The sequence below is a fragment of the Myotis myotis genome, unplaced genomic scaffold (genome assembly GCF_014108235.1).
Source record: "Myotis myotis isolate mMyoMyo1 unplaced genomic scaffold, mMyoMyo1.p scaffold_m19_p_3, whole genome shotgun sequence".
NCBI lineage: Eukaryota > Metazoa > Chordata > Mammalia > Chiroptera > Vespertilionidae > Myotis > Myotis myotis.
The window spans coordinates 80,226,865-80,248,613 of NW_023416335.1; the positions used below are offsets into that span (position 1 = coordinate 80,226,865).

General features: G+C 42.8%; 1 protein-coding gene across 5 annotated transcripts in view; it reads left to right on the forward strand.

The window, feature by feature from the left end:
* The window catches only part of NAA16 (N-alpha-acetyltransferase 16, NatA auxiliary subunit), a 92,172-nt gene extending 90,673 nt beyond the window's left edge, over positions 1 to 1,499 (forward strand). For all 5 annotated transcript variants that reach the window (XM_036296718.1, XM_036296720.1, XM_036296719.1 and 2 more), the window contains one exon: positions 158 to 1,499. In XM_036296718.1, coding sequence (XP_036152611.1) covers positions 158 to 355 — 198 coding nt within the window. In that variant the 3' untranslated portion in view covers positions 356 to 1,499. The remainder of the gene's footprint in view (positions 1 to 157) is intronic.
* Positions 1,500 to 21,749: the final 20,250 nt, after the last annotated feature.

Consider the following 21,749-nt stretch of genomic DNA (forward strand, 5'->3'; position numbering starts at 1 on the left):
TGTTCCTTTTTTGAGATGATTACTTAGTATAGATAGCAAGAAGTTATTTTAGACAAGGGCTTGGTGGCCTTCTCTTGGTTAATGAACAGATTGCATCTTTTGATTTAAGTGATTAATAACCAAATGTAATTTTTTTTATTTCCCTTTGTTTCAATAGATTTTAATAAAGGTTTCTGAGGCACTGCTTGATGGAAGCTTTGGGAACTGTAATTCCCAATATGAAGAATACAGGATGGCCTGTCACAGCCTGCTCCCTTTCACGTCTGCTTTCCTGCCTGCTGTGAATGAGGTCAGCAGTCATAGTGCGGCACTAAACCATATGGCCAACTATGATGTCTTGGCAAATGAAATTTGAAATCCCATAGAAAATCGGCTCCTATAGATTCAAAGCTGACTTCAGATCAGGGTTCTTTTTAGGGTGTATTTTAATATAGATATGAAATGAAATCATTGGATAGTTTTTTTCAATGGAGTATTCTGTAAGCTTATTCTATTTTTTATCTGACTCTGCCAGTATACATAAGCATCTGTTAAAATGACCTGTTTATACTTGTACAGTTTTCTTAAACTTTAGAATTATCAGCATTATGGTGGTGCTGTCACTTCTTTATCATAAATATGATAATTTCATTTTAAACTAAGGTGTATATGGTCTCTTATTTTTTTTTAGATCCTGGTTTTAGAATCTATGGTTTGATCCCTTATTGATTTGTCTTATTGTTTTTTTTGCTTACTTTTTAATGAAAACACATCAGTTTTAAAGTGGTAACTATATGTATGTTAAAAACAGTATGGAACTTCTTTTGTCAGATATTGAGGTTTAGTTTAAAATCTACTTCAGGTTGCCCTTTTCTCTTAATTTTTTCCTGATTTATTATTTTTTAATATACATGAAAATGAAAATTTCTTTTGATTCAGAATGTGGGGATTGGTTTGCCTCTTAATCACTGAAATTCACTGATAAATTTATTGTGTATCTCTAGGTCAGTCTTAAAGTCCCACAAGCAAGAATTTACTTTCTTGGCTAAATTGCTTCATGTATTAATAAATAATTTATATCTGAGTGGCATATGCCTCAAGGAAGCATAATAGAGCAGAATACAAATTATAATGAAGCATCTTTACTCTTACAGTCATACATAGACTACTAAATATGTTTTTATATCAGCAGAATGGGAATTTAATCTATTAGTTTAATTATTGAAACAGTATTGTCAGGCAATTTTTGTGGAGGATAGCTATTTCCTTCTTGTATAGGAAACGGTAGTGGAATCATTCAATATGTTTCTTGCAGAACTGTGTAAATATGTCTGTAATATGGATACTTCCCTTTAAGGCAAGTATAAATTCAAAAGGGAGATTTTATTTAGAGAAGTAGTTCTAATTAATATGATTTTCTTTCACTCTAAGCTATTTTTTAGATTCATAATTATTGAGAGAAAAACACTGTAAAACAATGTCAACCTATATAATGCTGTAATAAATTATTTTGTACAGAGCTGCTTATTGGTGTTGTGTTACTGCTTCACACAATCAAAATATTTTTGCAAAATATTTTTTCTTTGAGAGAGTAAAAACTTTTCATCATCTTAATTTTTACCAATTTATAAAATCACCTACCAATATATTCTGGTGCCACATCAGATTGTTTTCTTTTTAATGTTTTAATCCTTTAAGAAGTAGGCAATCTCTGTCACTAAATATCTTGGCAAATGTGTAATTTGATACAGTGGGGCCTTGACTTACGAGTGTCCCGACTAATGAGTTTTTCGAGATACGAGCCGTTTCTCGGCCGATTTTTTGCTTTGAGTTGTGAGCTAAAATTCGGGTTACGAGCCAGCTTCAGATACCCCACCGCTAGTTGGCGCAGCGAATGTCACAGTGAACGCCACAACATCAGCCCAGCATCACGTGTCTCACTTGTTCACTTTTTGATTTGACATACGAGTAATTTGAATTAGGAGCTCCGTCACAGAACGAATTAAACTCGTAAGTCAAGGCCCCACTGTATGTTACTTTCAACATAAAAGATGGAATTGTGCTTTCAGCTGTGGTCTTTTAAAAAGTATTCCATTGGGCCCTGACTGGTTTGGTTCAGTGGATAGAGAGAGCGTCGGCCTGCGGACTGAAGGGTTCCAGATTCGATTCCAGTCAAGGGCATGTACCTTGGTTGCGGCCACATCCCCAGTAGGGGATGTGCAGGAGGCAGCTGGTTGATGTTTCTCTCTCATCGATGTTTCTAGCTCTCTATCCCTCTCCCTTCCTGTCTGTAAAAAAATCAATAAAATATATTTTTAAAAAAATAAAAAGTATTCCATTGGAATTATTTAGTTTCTGAAAGTTATAGGCAGATACAGTTGAGATGTGAGCAGTTTGGTTCAAGGTAAGGAAGAAGGCAGGATAATGGGTGACACTGGGATTAGTGAAATCCGGTAATGTATCAGTCAGTGTATAGGGATTGTATCTGTTCTTCCTATACTCATCCCACTTCAAGTATAAACCGGAGATATGGTCAGGGATCTTTTTTAGATAAGGGGGGGAGGGTTGTATCATGTCCTTTCATCCCCTACCTCCACCCTATTCCCAATTTTGTAGAGGCCCTTTTAATGTAAAGGTAAAGAATAAACATAAGCCTAAAGGAGAGACATCTTAAAACCAGTTGCTTAAAAAAGTCTCTTGTCTCAAGAGAAAAGCAAAAAGTCCTTTGTCCTGTTTGATCCTGCCAAGTTTATCAGAACAGATAGGAAAAAAACCACAAAGATTCAAGGCATAGTGTGATAATTTAAGAATTTGGCTTCAGATTTTGTTTTTGTTTTTTGAGAAATGAATTTAATGTGCAAAGCCTAGAGAATAGAGAACCACAATTCAATCTGTAGTTACTGAGCCCCTAATTTTGTTTCAGATAGTGTTCGAGGTATGACACATAATAGCGAACAAAATTACGTCCTTATTCTGGTGGGGGGAGAGAAAAACCAATATATAATATCAGGTAGTGAAAATTACTGTTTAGAAAACTCAAGCACAATATGAATATGGAGATAAGTGTTGGTTATAGTGGAATTTAAAAGTTTCAAAGAATAGTTAAAAGTTTACAGAGAAAAAGTATTATCAGAGGAATGAATTGAATTGACATTAGATTTCTCAAAAGCGTTATTGAATATAAGTATCAAAGAAAAAACATTAAAATTTTATATCCAGCCAAGTTAGCATTAGAATGTGACAGACAACATTTGAAAAAAAAATATTTTTAATATATTTTATTGTTTTTTTTACAGAGAGGAAGGGAGAGGGATAGAGAGTTAGAAACATCAATGATAGAGAAACATGGATCAGCTGCCTCCTGCACGCCCCCCTACTGGGGATGTGCCGGCAACCAAGATACATGCCCTTGACCAGAATCGAACCTGGGACCCTTCAGTCCACAGGCCGATGCTCTATCCACTGAGCCAAACCGGTTAGGGCTGAAAATGTTTTTAAGTGTACAAACCTCAGAAGATTTACCTTACAAAGGCCCTCAAGAAAATACTTCAGGAGAAATATTAAAAGATACAAAATCTGGAAGATGCTACAAGAGATGTGAAAAGAAGGGTGATTAAATATTTTTGTAAAGTTGACTGTTACCTTAAAGAGAAACTTTATTATAGCAATTAAAACTCTAGGCATTATCAGTAAGATTTGTTAACATAAGAGATATCAAACCCTGTAAGAGAATTTTTATGTGTTTATTTGAGCCAAGCTGATGACATATGGTAGGGAGCAAGATCTCAAATGCTCCAGAGAATAACACTTTTGTAGTGTTAATACATTTGAAATTAAGGAGGGAATTTAAGGAAGATTACATGGAAGTGGGAAAGCAAGGCAGGGATCAGATTACATGATAGTTAACATTAAGTGTTCTCTTGAGAGTTAATACCCCCATCTAGGAGTATTCTGGTATTTCAAAGGTGTGTTCATATAGATGCACAAAAATAATGGGCAGGGCTGGCTTAAAACCTTTCACTAAGTTATATGCCTGGGGCATGACTACCCATCATGACCCACCTAGCTAGGAATTTATGATCAGATTACCCTGTGAGGTTACTTTCCATAGAACCCCTTTTTCATGCACGACTGGAGTTGGAGATAAAGACTAAGACGTAAGACAGCTAAAGTGCCTCTCTGGCCCTGGCCAAGTGGCTTGGTTGGAGCATTGTCCTGTACACCAAAAGGTTATGGGTTCAATTTCTGGTCAGGGCACATACCTAGGTTGCGAATTCAATCCCCAGTCAGGAGGCAAACTGATTAAAGTTTCACATGGATGTTTCTCCCTCCTCTTTCTCTAAAATCAATAAAGACATATATTTGTGGTTAAGAGGAAGTTACAGAGATTAAACAAACATGAATATAGTTAGTTATAAAAACCACTATAAGAAAGAAAATGTAAAACAAATCAGACGAATTCAGTTTATCTAGTGGGAAGCAGAAAAAGGAACAAAGATTACAGTAAATGGAAAATAAGATGGCAGAAATTCTGGTGTAACACTGATTTAAAAAAATGGATTAAGTTAAAAGACACAGATTTTTGGATTGTATTAAAGATTGTTTACAAGAGACATACTTAAATAACAGGAAAATTTAAATAAAAGGATGGAATTAGATATAATAGGCTAATATGAACCAGAACAAGGATGGAGTAACAGTCCAAGTAGGTTAGAATTTAATGCAAAATATAATGACAGACATTGTGCATTCATTAAATAAATACAAATGTAAGGAGTGACATCAGAGGAATGGCAAGCATGAGACATCCTTTTGACCACTCCTGAAATTTCAACAAATTAACCAACTATAATTCAACAAAGAATTCCCTACTCAATACAGAGGCATGCTTCAGAGACCCGCACATGGAAGCATATAATGGTGGGCAACTAAGAATGGGGAGACAAGAAAAGAGGAAAGGTCAGATGGTTGCAGATGCAGCCCTGCAGCTGGGAGCTCGTGGCCCAGCCCAGAGAGGGGAGGAAGCCAGTGATAGCAGGTGCTTCCTTTGGCCAGGAGGAACGTAGAGCTGCAGGGGGCAGTCAAGCAGGACAAAGGAGCAAACAGTGACTGAGCCAACAGACTCCTGACAGGAGTATGTGGGTTTTTCCCCATGGCTGTCCACTGTCAGTGGAGTTTCAGACAAAGAAACAATTACAGAGCCCTGCTGTAATTGTCCAAAACTTGTTTCCCATTGCTCTTGGTGTCGGGTCAAGGAGCACATTATCTGTAAGCTAAGAGTTATTGCAGCAGAACCACTGTTTCCCTCTGTGATTGATACCTGAAAGGGCGAGGACTACGCCCTCCACCTTGCCCCAGGGTAAGGGCTATGCCCTCCATCTTAACTTGGCCATGTGCTCAGCAAGCTTCTTCCCGGAAGATAGTCAAGGGAAGTGCACGCCATCACTATGACCACATCCTGTGTAATGAGACACCGACTCGCGCCTGGCCAATCGGCAGGGCCCACAGTCCTTTCTCCTCCCCTTACCCCAAACCCCTATAAAACCTCTCTCCACACAGAGTTTTCTCTCTCTCGGCCACTGGAGCTTACCGTTGCATCGGTGAGTGTGGCAGGGGAGCCAAACCTAGGTTTGAAATGAATGACTCTTTGCTTTTGCATCGGACTTGCTGGCTCCCTGTGGGTTCTTGGGAATCGTGAAATCTGGGCACAACATTACCCAAGTGAGGCTTTAGGGGGGTTGAGAGGAGGGAGGTCCAGGGTCACCATTATGATGATGAAAAAACAAACCAAGCCCTAAGCAGCACTTGACTTACTGTGGAGGTCAAGTTTAGGAGATCACAGAGGTAAAAATCTTGTGATTCAACGCCATCTATTTGAAAAGAGTAGAAAGACCTCTTCAGAAAAATCTGCTAGAGAGGGGCCATTAATATAGACATACATACATATCTAGACAAAGGAGACCAGCAAATACCATGAATAACCATGGTAATGAGGATGATCAGAAAGAAAACAAAGAAAGCAAGCTGGAACACATGGAAATATGGGATATAAATTACAGAGATTTTAATATTGAGTTCTGAAAATACACAATGAGATGTGAAAAAATACAGGCAGACAATTCAATACTCTCAGAAAACAAATTAATGAACAAAATAAGTTCTTACCCAAAGAGATTAAAACTTTTAAAAAGAACCAATCAGAAATCTGGTAATGAAGTATGCAATTAAGGAGATTAGGCATAAACTATTGAGCATAGAAAACAGAGCCAACCAGAAGGAGGAAAGAGTTAGTGATATTAAAGATAGGAATCTAGAAATGATGCAGAGGGAAGAAGAGAGAGACCTGAGTATATAAAAAAGTGAAAGAGCTTTATGAGAAGTATTTGACTCCACCAGGAAATAATAGGTATACCAGAAGAAGAAGAGATGGAGAAGGGAACAGAGAGCCTCTTCAAACAAATAGTGGATGAGAACTTCCCAAACCTATGGAAAGAATTAGATCCTTGAATCCAAAAAGCAAACAACACCTAGTTACCTCACTCCAAAGAGGTCCTCTCTAAGACACATTGTATAAAAACTGTCAAGTTAATGACAAAAAATTCTCAAAGCAGCCAGGGACAAGAAGGAAGTGTCCTACAGAGGCAAACTCATCAAAAATATCATCCAACTTCTCAGCAGATACTCTACAAGCCAGAAGAGAGTGGAACCAAATATTCAAACATCTGAAAGAGAGAAATTACCAGCCATGAATTTATATCCAGCAAAATTATCCTTTAAATATGAAGGAGAAATAAAGATGTTTCCAGACAAGCAGAAGTTAAGGGATTTTATCACCAGAAAGCCTCCATTGCAGGAAATACTCAAGGGAGTTTTTCTACCTGAAAGAGTAAGGTCACAAAAAACTTACAGCATAAACAGGATAATTTGTGACAAATACATAAAAGGAGAGGAGGGAAGGTCTGAACTGGCAAAGGAGGATGAAAATCAGATGCACTCAAAAGAAAAGAACCTACTGTATATATGCAACTTTATTTTTTTATAAACCTAATGGTAACCACACACAAAAATTCCCAAACTAAGACACATAGCTGAAAAAAAAAAAAAGGAAACAGCCTGGCCTGTGTGGCCCGGTGGTTGAGCATCGACCTATGAACCAGGAGGTCACAGTTTGATTTCAGGTCGAGGCACATGTCCGGGTTGTGGGCTTGATCCCCAGTGTGGGGCATGCGGGAGGCGGCTGATCAACAATTCCCTCTCATCATTGACATTTCTATCTCCCTCTACTTCCTCTCTGAAATCAATAAAAATATATTTTTTTACAAAAAGAGGAAATGGAGAAAAGGAGTATGAAATACCACCAAACAAAAACAACAGACAGAAATATAAAGGAAAAGAAGCAATGGAGGCACAGAGATACCAGAAAACAAAAGATAAAATAGCTATAGGAATCCTCATACATCAATAATTACCCTAAATGTAAATGGTCTGAATTCACCAATAATGAGGCACAGTGTAGCAGAATGGGTCAAAAAACAAAACCCAGCCATATGTTGCTTACAAGAGACACATCTAAGCTGCAAAGACAAAGGTAGATTCAAAGTAAAAGGGTGGAAAATGATTCTCCAAGCAAATAACACCCACAGAAAAGCAAGTAAAGCCATACTTACATCCAACAAAATAGATTTCAAGATAAGAGACAGAGGTGGACACTACGATGATAAAAGGAACACTACATCGAGAAAATGTAACACTCCTTATATATATATACACCCACCCAATATAAAGCAACTACTCACAGAAGGGAGAAACAGATCAGAACTCAATCATATTGGGGTTTTAATACTCCATTGACAGCTCTAAACAGATCAACCGAACAGAAAAATCAATAAAGAAATAGCCTTAAATGAAACACTAGACCAAATAGACATAACTGACATTTACAGAACCTTTCATCCCAGAATTGTACATTTTTCTCCAATGCACATGAAACATTCTCAAGGATAGAACATATGTTGGGTCACAAAACTAGCATCAACAAATTCAAGAAGATTGAAATTATACCAAGCATATTCTCTGACCATGATGCCTTGAAATTAGAAATAAACTGCAAAAAGGAAGTAAAGAAACCTACAAATACATGGAGATTAAACAACATACTACTAAAAAATGACTTAGTCAAAGAAGAAATAAAAGATGAGGTCAAAAGATACATAGAGACAAATGAGAATGACAATGCAATATATCAAAACCTCTGGGGTGCAGCGAAAGCAGTAATAAGAATGAAGTTTATATCATTACAGGCCTAGTCAAGAAATAAGAGCAATCCCAAGTAAGCAATCTAACATCACATCTTAAAGTACTAAAAAAAGTACAAAAACAATCCGAAGTCAGCAGAAGAAAGGAAATAATAAAAGTTAGAGCAGAATTGAATGAAATAGAGAACAAAAAGACTATACAAAAAAAATCAATAAAACAAAGAGCTGGTTCTTTGAAAAGTTTAATAGAATTGCCCTAGTCGGTTTGGTTCAGTGGATAGAACGTTGGCCTGCGGACTCAAGGGTCCCAAGTTCGGTTCCGGTCAAGGGCACGTACCTTGGTTGCGGGCACGTCCCCAGTGGAGAGTGTGCGGGAGGCAGCTGATTGATGTTTCTCTCTCATCGGATGTTTCTAACTCTCTATCCCTCTCCCTCTCTGTAAAAAAATCAATAAAATATATATATTTTTTAAAAAAGTTTAATAGAATTGACAAACCCCTGGCTAGACTCACTAAGGGAAAAGACCCATAAAACCAAAATCAGAAATGAGAAAGAAGCCACCACAGACATCACAGATATATAAAGGTTCATACTAGAATATTATGAAAAACTAAATGCCACCAAATTAAAAAATCTAGAAGAAATGGATAAGTTCCTAGAAGCATATAACCTTCCTAGACTAAATCATGAAGAACTGGAAAATCTATATATACTGATCAGCAGTGAGGAAATTGAAACAACCATCAAAAACCTCCCAAAGCCTGGCTGGTGTGGCTCAGTGGTTGGGCATCGATCTATGAATCAGGAGATCACATTTTGATTCCAAGCCAGGGCACATGCCAGGGCTGCGGGCTCCTTCCCAATTGGGGGGCGTGCAGGAGGCAACCAATTGATGATTCTCTCTCATCATTGATGTTTCTTTCCTCTCCCTTCCACTCTGAAATCAATAAAAATATCCTACCCACTGAAGGATGGTCTCCAAGGTCAACTAGGGGAGGAGGTTTCATAGGGGATGACAGGTGGTATGTGGGCATTTTCTGTACTTCCACTCAATTTTGTTATGAACCTAAAACTGCTATAAAAATAAAGTTAAGCTGGATGGGTGAAAAAAAATAAAAATAAAAAAATAAAATAAAATAAAAAAATAAAAATATCCTATCTAATAAAAGAGAAACATGCTAATTAGCATATGACCACTACCCTTCCCATTGGCTAATCAGGGTGATATGCAAATTAACTGCCAACAAAGATGGCGGCCAGCAGCCAGGCAGCTTGAAACTAACATGAGGCTTGCTTGCTTCAGTGACGGAGGAAACCAATGTTCCGCGCCTGCCTTGCCGGCCTCTGAGCCTGCAGTTTGAAACATTGTAACAAATATAGGAGCTAAACAAAACCCCAGAAACCTGCTTTCAGCGAGCCGGGATCTCAGAGCTGGAGTTATACATTGTTTCGATTTTAGAACCCAAACAAACCAGATACCTGCTTTCAGCAGCAGAGGCCTCAGAGCTGGAGCCAGAGCTAAAGCTGGCCCAGAATAAAAAAGAAAAAAAGAAAAAAAGGAGCAGTTGGGAGCTTCAGCGCTCAGCCCTTCACCCAGACTGGCCAGGCACCCCAGTGGGGACCCCCACCCTGAAGGGTGTGTGACCAGCTGCAAACAGCCATCATCCCCTCACCCAGGCTGGCCAGGCACCCCAGTGGGGACCACCACCCTGACCCAGGACACCCTTCAGGGCAAACCAGCCAGCTCCACCCATGCACCAGGCCTCTATCCTATATAGTAAAAGGGTAATATGCCTCCCAGCACCGGGATCAGCATGACAGGGGGCAGCGCCCAAACCCCCTGATCGCCCTGTGGCTCTGTGTGTGACAGGAGGCGGGGCCACAACCTCCCTATCCACCCTGCTCTGTTCGTGACAGGGGAAGGCGCCCCAACCTCCTGATCAGCCCTGCTCTGTGCCTGATACAGGGGGAGCTCCCCAACCCCCTGATCACCCTGCGGCTTTGTGTGTGACAGGGTGTGGCGCCACAACCCCCTGATGGGCCCTGCTCTGTGCGTGATGGGGCAGCGCCCCAACCCCCGGATTGGCCCTGCTATGTGCGTGACAGGGGGTGGCACCGCAACCTCCCCATTGACCCTGCCTTGAGTGTGACAGGGGGCGGTGCCCCAACCCCCCAATCGGCCCTACCCTGAGCATGACTGAGGGTGGCATTGCAACCTCCCAATCCACCCTGCTCTGTGCATGACAGGGGGCGGCGCCCCAACTCCCCAATTGGCCCTGCTCTGAGCCCGACCAGGGGCTGCACCTAGGGATTGGGCCTGCCCTCTGCCACCCGGGAGCAGGCCTAAGCCAGCAGGGCGTTATCTCCCGAGGGGTCCCAGACTGCGAGAGGGCATAGGCCAGGCTGAGGGACCCCCCCCTTCCCCCCGAATCCACAAATTTTTGTGCACCTGGCCTCTAGTATATATATATATATTTAAAAACCTCCCCAAAAATGAAAGTCCAGGACTAGATGGCTTCACCAGTGAATTCTACCAAACATTTAAAAAAGATTTAAAATCTGTTCTCAAACTCTTCCAAAAAACTGAAGAGGAGGAAATTCAACATATGGAAATCAGGCAATGTAATACACCATGTTAACAAAAGAAAGGACAAAATCATATGAGCTTATCAATAGATGCAGAAAAATGGTTAACATACAAGATCCATTTACGATGAAAACACTCAATAAAATAGGAATAGAAGGAAAGTACTTCAACATAATACAGGCCATATGATGAACTTTCAGCTCATATCATACTCAATAGTGAAAAACTGACAGCCTTTCCTCTAAAATCAGGAACAAGACAAAGATATACACTCTCACCACTCTGATTCAAAGTAGTGCTGGAAGTCCTAGACAGAACAATAAGACAAGAGAAATAAATAAAAGACATCCAAAGAGGGAAGGAGGAAGCCAAACTGTCACGTTTTGCAGATTACATGATTCTGTATATAGAAAACCCTAAAGACTCCACCAAAAAGCTGTTAGAAACAATAAACAAATACAGTAAAATTGCAGGGTATAAAATCAATATACAAAAATCCATTGCTCTCCTGTATGCTAACAACAAAACTTCAGAAAAAGAAATAAAAAAAAACCAGCAACAACAACCCACACCAATAATTCCTTTTGCAATTGCAACCAAAAGAATAAAATACCTAGGAATAAACTTAAAGAATGTGAAAGACCTATTTACTGAAAATTATAAAACATAATTAAACGAGATTGAAAAAGGACACAAAGAAATGGAAAAATATCCCATGTTCATGGATTGGAGAAATCAACGTAGTTAAGATGGCCATATTACTCAAAGCAATATACAGATTTAGTGCAATCCCCATCAAAATCTCAATGTTATATTTTAAAGAAATAAAACAAGAAATCATCAGATTTGTGTGGAACCACAAATGACTCTGAATTGCCAAAACAATCTTGAGAAAAAAGAACAAAGCTGGAGGCATCATGCTATCTGACTTCAAATTATGTTACAGAGCTACAATAATCAAAATAGCATGGTATTGGCAGAGAAACAGACATTGAGATCAGTGGAACAGACTGGAGAGCCTAGCTATAAAACCAAAGGTATATGGGCAGATAATTTTCAACAAAGGAGCCAGAAACACAATCTCTTTAATAAATGGTGCTGGGAAAATTGGAAAGCCACATGCAAAAGAATGTATTACTGTGTGTTCTCATGTACAATCCATGTACAAAAATTAATTCAAAATGGATCAAAGACCTTAATATGAGACCTGAAACACTAAGTTACAGAGAAGAAAACATAGGTACCAAACTTATGGACCTTGGTGGTAGAGAACATTTTATGAACTTGACCCCAACAGCAAGGGAAGTAAAGGCAAAAATAAATGAATGGACCATATCAAACGAAAAAACTTCTGCAAAGCAAAAGAAATTCACAACAAAACAAAGAAGCAGCCAACCAGATGGGAGATTGACATTTGTAAACAGTAGCTATGACAAATATTTAATTTCCAAAATATATAAAGAACTCATAAAATTCAATACCAAACAATATTAACAACTTAATAAAAAATTGGGCAGAGGACTTGAACTGATACTTCTCCCAAAAAGACATCCAAATAGCCAATCTACATATATAAAAGCCTATGCAACTGTACGACTGATGCACACTGACCACCAGGGGGCAGACGCTTAATGCAGGAGCTGCCCCCTGGTGGTCAGTGTGCTCCCACAGCCAACCTCCAGTGGTCCCTTCCCCTGGCTGGCCCCGATTGGCTCCAATTGCCAGCCAGGTCTAGGGACCCCACCTGTGCACGAATTTGTTCACCGGGTCTCTAGTAGATATATGAAATGATGTTAAACCTCACTAGCAATTAGAGAAATACAAATCAAAATTACAATGAGATACCACCTCATACCTGTTAGAATATCTATTATCAACAAGACAAGTAGTAACAAGTGTTGGAGAAGATATGGAGAAAATGGAACCTGCATTTTCTGCTGGCGGGAATGTAGACTGGTATAACCACTATGGAAAACAGTCTGGTGGTTTCTCAAAAAATTAAGAATAGAACTACCATATGACCCAGCAACCTCTCTCCTGGGTATATACCTGAAAAACTAGAAAACATAAAGATTCATAATGATTTATGCATCCCATGTTCATTAAAGCAGTATTCACGGTGGCCAAGACATGGAAACACCCAAATGGTCCTGCTATAGAGGACTGGATTAAGAAGATATGGTACATAGACACAATGGAATACTACTCAACCATATGAATGGGTGAAATACTGCCATTTGCAACAACATGAATCTGTCTTGAGAATATTATGCTAAGTGAAATAACTCAGCCTGGCCTGTGCCCTCTCACAATCCAGGACCCCTCAGGGGATGTTGGAGAGCCAGTTTCAGCCCGATCCCCACAGGCCAGGCCACGGGACCCCACCAGTGCATGAATTCGTGCACTGGGCCTCTAGTATGCATATAAGATCTTTGGTTAATCTCTTCCCTCCTCCCTTCCCTCTGAGATTCATCAGTCTGTTCCATGTTTCCATGCCTATGCATTGAATGTCTGCCCCCTGGTGGTCAGTGCGCATCATAGCTACCAGTTCAATGGTCAAATGGTCCCTTAGGCTTTTATATATATACTAGAGGCCTGGTGCACAAAAATTTGTGCACTCGGGGGGATAGGGAGGCCCCTCAGCCCGGCTTGTGCCCTCTCGCAGTCTGGGACCCCTCAGGAGATAACGACCTGCTGGCTTAGGCCTTCTCCCGGGTGGCAGAGGGCAGGCCCAATCCCTAGGTGCAGCCCCTGGTCGGGCTCAGAGCAGGGCTGATTGGGGAGTCGGGGTGCTGCCCCCTGTCATGCACAGAGCAGGGCGGATCGGGAGGTTGCGATGCTACCCTCAGTCACGCTCAGGGTAGGGCTGATTGGGGGGTTGGGGCACCATCCCCTGTCACAGTCAAGGCAGGGTCGATGGGGAGGTTGTGGTGCCACCCCCTGTCACGCACAGAGCAGGGCCAATCAGGGGGTTGGGGCGCTGCCCCCTGTAATGCACAGAGCAGGGCCCATCAGGGGTGTTGGGGCTCCTTACCCTGCCACGCACAGAGCAGGGTCAATCAGGGGGTTGGGGAGCTCCCCCCTGTCATGCACAGAGCAGGGCCGATCAGGGGGTTGAGGAGCTCCCCCCCGTCACTCACAGAGTAGGGCCGATAGGGGAGTTGGGACACCGCCCCCTGTCACACACAGAGCAGGGCCGATCAGGGGGTTGGGGCGCCGCCACTGTCACACTCACGGCAGGGCCGATGGGGAGGTTATGGCTCTACCCCGTCACACACAGAGCAGTGCCCGTAGTGGGGGAGGGGGTTGTGGTGCTGCACCCTGTCACACACAGAGCCAGAACCGCAGGGCGATCAGGGGGTCGGGGAGCTCCCCCCTATCAGGCACAGAGCAGGGCTGATCAGGGGGTTGGGGCGCCTTCCCCTGTCATGAACAGAGCAGGGAGGATAGGGAGGTTGTGGCCCCGCCCCCTGTCACACACAGAGCCGCAGGGTGATCAGGGGGTTTGGGCGCTGCCCTCTGTCACGCTGATCCCGGTGCCGGGAGGCCTCACGGCTCCACTTATCCTGGTGCTAGGAGGCATATAACCCTTTTACTGTATAAAATTGAGGCCTGGTGCATGGGTGGGGGCCGGCTGGTTTGCCCTGAAGGGTGTCCTGGATCAGGGTGGCAGTCCCCAGTGGGGTGCCTGGCCAGTCTGGGTGAGGGGCTGAGTGCTGTTTCAGGCTGGCGGGTGACTGAAGCTCCCAACCGCTCCTTTTTTTTTTTTTTTTTTTTTTTTTTTTATTCTGGGCCAGCTTTAGCTCTGAGGCTTGGCTCCAGCTCTTAGGCCTTGGCTGCTGAAAGCAGGTATCTGGTTTGTTTGGGTTCTATAATCGAAACACTGTTTCAACTCCAGCTCTGAGATCCCAGCTGGCTGAAAGCAGGTTTCTGGAGTTTGTTTAGCTTCTATATTTGTAACAATGTTTCAAACTGCAAGCTCAGAGGCCGGCAGCGGCAGGCCGGGAACATTGGTGTCCTCCGTCACTGAAGCAAGCAAGCCTCCTGTTCACTTCAAGCTGCCTGGCTGCCAGCCGCCATCTTGGCTGGCAGTTAATTTGCATATCGCCCTGATTAGCCAATGGGAAGGGTAGCGGACGTACGGCTAATTACCATGTTTCTCTTTTATTAGATAGGAGTAGAGGTCCGGTGCATGAGTTCGTGCCTGGGTGGGGTCCCTCTGGGTGGCCTGCAGGGATCTGGCTGAAACCCACAGTCCAATGCTGCATGCAGCTCCTACCTGCCGCTTCTGCTCATCCTGGCCCCACTGTGCCTTCTGCTGGCTCGCTCCCAATCAGTCCTGATCGGGAGAGGCTCACACTGCCATAGTAGCGCTCACCAGCCATGAGCCCTGCTTCTGGCACACTCCCAAGGGGAATGGCCTGTGGGATCGGGCTGAAACTGGCTCTCCAACATCCCCCAATGGGTCCTGGATTGTGAGAGGGTACAGGCCAGGCTGAGGGACCCCACTGAAGCATGATCAGGCCAGGGAGGGACCACAGGAGGGCTCCAGGGCCTGTCTGGCCCATCTCGCTCAGTCCCGATAGGCTGGACCCCAACAGCAAGCTAAACTACTAGTCAGAGCATCTGCCCCCTGGTGGTTAGTGCATGTCATAGCGAGCAGTTGAGCAGCCTTAGCATATCATTAGCATATTACGCTTTGATTGGTTGTTCAGTTGTTCTGCCGTTTGGTCTATTTGCATATTACCCTTTTATTATATAGGATAGATTACTATATTCCCTTTGCTGTGCTTTACATCCCTGTGACTATTTTTTATAACTGCCCATTTGCACATCTTAATCCCTTCTCTTTTTTCATCTATCCCTCAAATCCCCATCTCATCTGGCAACCATCAAAATGTTCTCTGTATTTAAGAGTTTGTTTCTATCTTATTATTTTAATTTGTTTTTTAGATTTCACATGTAAGTGAAATTATATGCTACTAGAGGCCCGGTGTATGAATTTGTGCACGGGTGGGGTCCCTTACCCCAGCCAGCCCCGTGGGACCGGCCGGGGGGAGGAATTGTGGGAGGTTGGCCAGCCAGCCTGGCCCCAATTGGGCTGGGTTTTGGGGGGGGGGGCGGGCACGGAAGGTTGAATGGTTGCTGGCCGTGGGAGGTTGGCTGTGGGGCCTGCAGACTGAAGAGTCCTGGGTTAGATTCCAGTCAAGGGCACATCCCAGGTTTTGGGCTCAATCCCTAGTGGGGGACATGCAGGAGGTAGCCAACCAATGATTCTCTCTCATCATTGATGTTTCTATCTCTCTCACCCTCTCCCTTCCTCTCTGAATTAATAAAGATATGTTTTTAAAAAATAGCCATAGTGGCTACCAAACTAGTGATATCTGTCTAATAGTTCTTCCTACAAGAGGCATCTTTTCTAATTTGTCCCACCAAAGGGATGTCTTTTTAAAATCCTTCAAGGTGGCTACATGTGCTAGCAGTCACCCATTTTTTGGGCATTCCATTTATTTGGCTTGTTTGTAAGCTCCCTAAGGCCACCAACTTGGTCTGTCTTGCATATGAAGCACAGATCCCAGCATAGAGTAAGTGTTAATGTTGATGAATGCTTACAGTCACTACGTCCTGTCACTAATCTCATTTGACTCTCACAGTTGCCCTGTGGGAGAGACATTATTATCATCCTCATTTTATACAACACTAAGGTAATAGGGGCACATGCTTTTCCCAGGGCTACACAAATTTTCAGAGCAGGATCTGAAGCTACTCCTTTCAACTTTGCATCCTGTTCCTTCCTCTCTGTCATGATGCTCAGTAGTCATGTAGTATGTGTAGGCTGACCTTGTATGTGTTTAGTCTCAACAAGACAGTCAGTTGCCTTAGGGCAAGGCCCAGGCTAAGCCCATTGGCAGTACTCAGATTCCAACTCTGACTTACTATATTTATTTCCTAGTTAGCACACTTGTGATTTAGGGCAGTAATTGTTTTCTGAAACTTTGAAGTATGTGGTTAGTTCATTATTTCCCCACTGGAGGGCAAGCTTTCCAACTTAATTTTATTTATTCTTCTCATTTCTTAGGAATTAAAGGAACCATCATACACAGGCCTGAGCTGTTTTTTGTGTTTTAATTGTTTTGGGGAAATAAGATTGTTTCCATGTGTTGAAAGCTGTATCATATATAAATTTCTGATTCAGTATGTCTGGATAGTTCCATTCCATAGAGATTAAAAATCCCAGATAGAGGTTTTGTTAAATGTAAAGCCCATTGCCCAGTGGTTTGTGGAAGTGGCAGAGTTTTGGGAAAGAGAAGCCCCTGATCTGATAGTGGAAGAATGAGCTCTGGTCTCAGGCAAGTCACAGTCTTCCAGGCCCCTTCTTGTATGCAGAGTGAGGAAGGTTTATCCAGGTGATCAGTATCCCATGAGTCTATATTCTCAAACTGGAAGTCTTAAGAGTCAAGCATTGTGTCAGACCCATTTTGGTTACTCCACAGTTACCTTCCCTGGCACTGAATAAATCCCCAGGAGCACAGGAGCAGACACGCCTCAGCAGCCTTCTAGCTCACAGGGTAGAAGCAGTTCTGTCCACCATTTGGTCAAATCAACCCTCTTCCTGGACTCAAAAGCCTAGACATTAGGAGTTTCAAGTGTGGGACAAAAGTGAACCAAACCTTTTAATGCACTAGTCGAACTTGTTTCATATCTACACTAATAAAAGAGAAAGATGCAAATTGACCATCCCTCTATGACACCCACCAGCCAATCAGGAATGAGTATGCAAATTAACACAACAAAAGATGGCAGGTCAATTTGCATACACAGGCACCAAGAAGCCGGGGGGGGGGGGTGGTGGGGCAGCACCAAGCGGCCTGGGTCCCGGGGACAGGTGCCATGCCCGCAGGCTCCTGGGACCATCGCTGGCTCTGCCAAGCCAAGCCCACAGCCTCCCGGGACCATTGCCGACTCCGGGAGGCGAGAGTGGCTATGCCAAGCAAAGCCCACAGCCTCCTGGGACCATTGCCGGCCTGGGAGGCGAGCACAGGCCGTGGCCCAGCACAGGCCCGGAGTAAAACGTTGACAGCAAGTCCTTTCAGTATAATTGGGGCATTAGAGGCCCACAGAATGATCATTTCCTTTCCTATGAAACACATAACTCTGACACACTATTTACAATTAAGCAGGTTCCCTATATTTTGACATTTTACAGCCCTGGAAAGTTACATATAATGATCAGCAAAGTGAGAAGATGAAAATAATTTTTAGGCTTTTAAAGATGTAACTAATTTCTATCTAGAAGACACACCAATTCAAAAAGTGATGGTTTTATTGTCCTATAGGACATTAGCCAGATTGTATCTAATTTAGCAGTTTTACTTTAGGCTTTCATCTTTGAAAATCACATTTGGAACAGCATTTTTATCCTGCCAGTCCCTTCACTGAGTTAAACAGAACTTTTGCATCTGCTATTATGTATTTGAATAAGAATTATGTATTTAACACATGCAAAATTTTGTTTTGACACAATAAAACAAAAGATCATTTGATTCTTCCCTGGAACACAAAAAGCACAAACTTAAATCATTGGTGTGGCTTAGGCTAATTTTCCAAATATTGTTAATAAAATTCATGTAGGGATCTTCACAGAGCCAAGAATTCTCTTTCAGGCCTACATATTCAGTATCTCCAAGGAGGAGGCCTGTTATTCTATGTTTTGTTTTGTTTTGTTTTGTTTTTTAATACTCACCAGAGGATATTTTTTCACTGCTTTTTAGAGAGAGTGGATGAGAGGGAGAGGGAGAGGAAGAAGGAGAGGGAGAGGGAGAGGGCCCACCCTCACCAGCAGTCCCGCCTCTGCATGTGAGCTGCAGAGGAAACATCTCTTCTGACCACTCATTGGCTAAGCTCCCTGTAGGCTACTCACAGTGTTCTTGTAATTTGCATAATAAGAATCCAAGAAGGTGATCTAGAGTTTTTCCACCTCACTCCTGGAGGAAAAAAATGGAGGTCTGCTGCTGGAGGGGCTAAGAAATGTCATATCCTGCCCTAGTCGGTTTGGCTCAGTGAATAGAGCCTCAGTCTGCTTACCATAGGGTCCAGGTTCGATTCTGGTCAAGGGCATGTACCTAGGTTTCAGGCTCCTCCCTGGCCGGGGCCCAGGTCAGGGCTCATGCAGGAGGCAGCCAATCGAAGTGTCTCTCACATTGATGTTTCTCTCTGTCTTTACCTCTTTCTACCACACTCTCTAAAAATCAATGAAAAATATCCTCAGGTGAGGATAAAAAAACAGAAAAATAAAGAAAAGTCATATCTTATGAAAGAGACATCTTGAAAATACCTGAAGAAAGTTGTCATTTTTTCATGGACTGAAGTCTGTGTTGATGAAAACATCTTGGTGGCCAGCAGTGGCAGCAGCAGTGGGGTGATGGGGGTGACGCCTTCCCCTGATCAGCCAGATTGCCTCCTGCAGAGGGAAGCCTACTGACAGCTTAAGCTTGCAGGGAGCGGGCCTAAGCCATCAGTAGGACATCCCCTGAGGGCTCCCAGACTGTGAGAGGAGGCAGGGTGGGCTGAGGAATGCGCCCCCCCCCCCCCCCGCACAAATTTTGTGCACCGGGCCTCTAGTATTAGAATAATACGGGAACTCTATCTCTTCATGAATCTAGCTGCCTGTTCTTATGCACATGAGGATTCCAGGTTCCCCTCCTTGTGCCCACAATTATTCCTTTAAATTTTGCTGTGTGTCACAGCGCAATTGCACATCCTCTCCCATGACCACCAGGGGACCTGAGAGTCATGTGAGCTTCTTCTAAATGAGATGTTTATCAGCCACCATCAGGGTGACTGAGTAACTTAAGTTCTGAGGTGCTCTCATCTCTTCATCTATGTTTGCTGATGGGGAAGAGGTTTAACAGGCAGCATGCTGCCCTGCATTAGAGGAGGTTCTCCTCTAAGTCATGGGAGGTACTGGAGTCAGAGAATACTTTGAGTGCACCATTCTGGTCTATTTAATTCTATACTTACAAATGGAATAATTTTATTAGAAGAAATGATAACTGTCTCATCTACCTAATATGAAGTGGCAACCATTGACAACCAACAAAACAAATGGAAAACTAGGCAGGATTGACATGACTTCCATTAATAATCATTTGTTTCATATTACTTTTTTCTCTTTCTCATTTATGAGCATGTACATGTTAGCAGGCATCAGAGCTTTAGGAAAATTTGTGACAGAAAAACTTGAAGTGGAAAAGACACCATTAGTTGCTTAATTTTCCCACCAGTGGAATTAAGACAGCCAGTATTCCATTTTAGTGGCAAGTCACTTGTATCTAGTGGAAGACACATCCACATCTCCCAGGAGCAGAGTTGGAGGACCCTTGCCCTAACCTTTCAGGACTCTTCTCAGGTACCATCACCTTCCTGAATGCTTCCCTGGTTCCTCTGATGAAGTTAATCTGTCCCAAACATACTTCGAGCCCCTTACGGTGCTTATATAAACACCTCATTTATCACGTTTTACCTTGCTGGGGCCTTATTAGGATGCCTGTCTCATCACCAATGCTGGACTGTAAGCTCCTTGAGCCCAGGGATGAACATCACTGCCTGTGTTTGAACCCCTGCTCTGCTACTTGGCAGTAGTGCAATATTTGGCAAGTTAGTTAATCTCTCAGGTTCCTCACAAAATGGGGCAATAGTAACCTCTTCATAGGGCTGCAGCAAGTTTAAATGAGTTGACATGCGAAGCTCTTTGAACAATGCCTGAACAAGTTAGTGCCATGTCAATGTTTGCAGTTATTGTTATTAATATCTTGTATCTCCCACAGCACATTGCCAGGGCTTCCTACCAGGACATGGGCTCCTGATGGATTCCACAGAACAAGGTGGCTCTCCATTGTGCCTTGAGGAATTTATTTTGAGACAATAGGAGCCTGTGGCCAGCTCCTCTTCTGGGACATCCGGCCTCCAAGCTCTATTACCTTGCAGGAAACAGCACTGCGTTCAGTGGCTCCCTACCTGGTGCCCATGGCCATCTCTTGTGGGGAATTTAAGAAAGCCATTGTAGGTCCCTCATAGGGATTCTTTTTTTCTTAATTATCAGTGTATAATAATGGCCTAAATACATTCCACAAGTCAACTCATGAAAACAGATGTATAAAGTCAAGCAATTCTAATACCCTATTTATACTGTAGACTGGTATAGTCTGAAAGACTTCAATCACTTAGAGATTTAGATTTGATGCCCTGGGATAGAAGCTGGGGAATATTTCTTCTAAAAACCCAGGAGCCTGTGGAGGGCTATTGTGTTTGGCACTGGGACAGTGGTTCTCTACCCTAGTTGCACATTGAAGTCACTTAAGGAGCGTTTATAAAAGCACCATGCTCAGGACCTCTCTCCGTATATTCTGATTCAGTTCAGCTGTGTGGGGCCTGGACTTTGGCATTTTTTAAAAAGCTCTTTAGCCAAAACCGGTTTGGCTCAGTGGATAGAGCGTCGGCCTGCGGACTGAAAGGTCCCAGATTCGATTCTGGTCAAGGGCATGTACCAGGGTTGCGGGCACATCCCCAGTGGGAGATGTGCAGGAGGCAGCTGATCAATGTTTCTCTCTTATCGATGTTTCTAACTCTCTATCTCTCTCCCTTCTTCTCTGTAAAAAATCAATAAAAATATATTTAAAAAAAAAAAAAAAGCTCTTTAAAAAAGGAACCTAATTTTTATCTTGAGATTCTGTGCTCTGGGAGAAGATGAAGCCAGGAGAGGAAGAGCTTGCAGAGTGTGGGATGCCTAGCAGGGAGGTTGTCTTTAGTTTAGTCAATGTTTGGGTCTAGTCTTTTATTTTTCTGCAAGGAAACTGGTAAAACCCTATGCGTCCAAAGAGGCAATTGCTTCTTCAAAGCCCTTTCCACATGAGGCAGGGGTTGCAGTC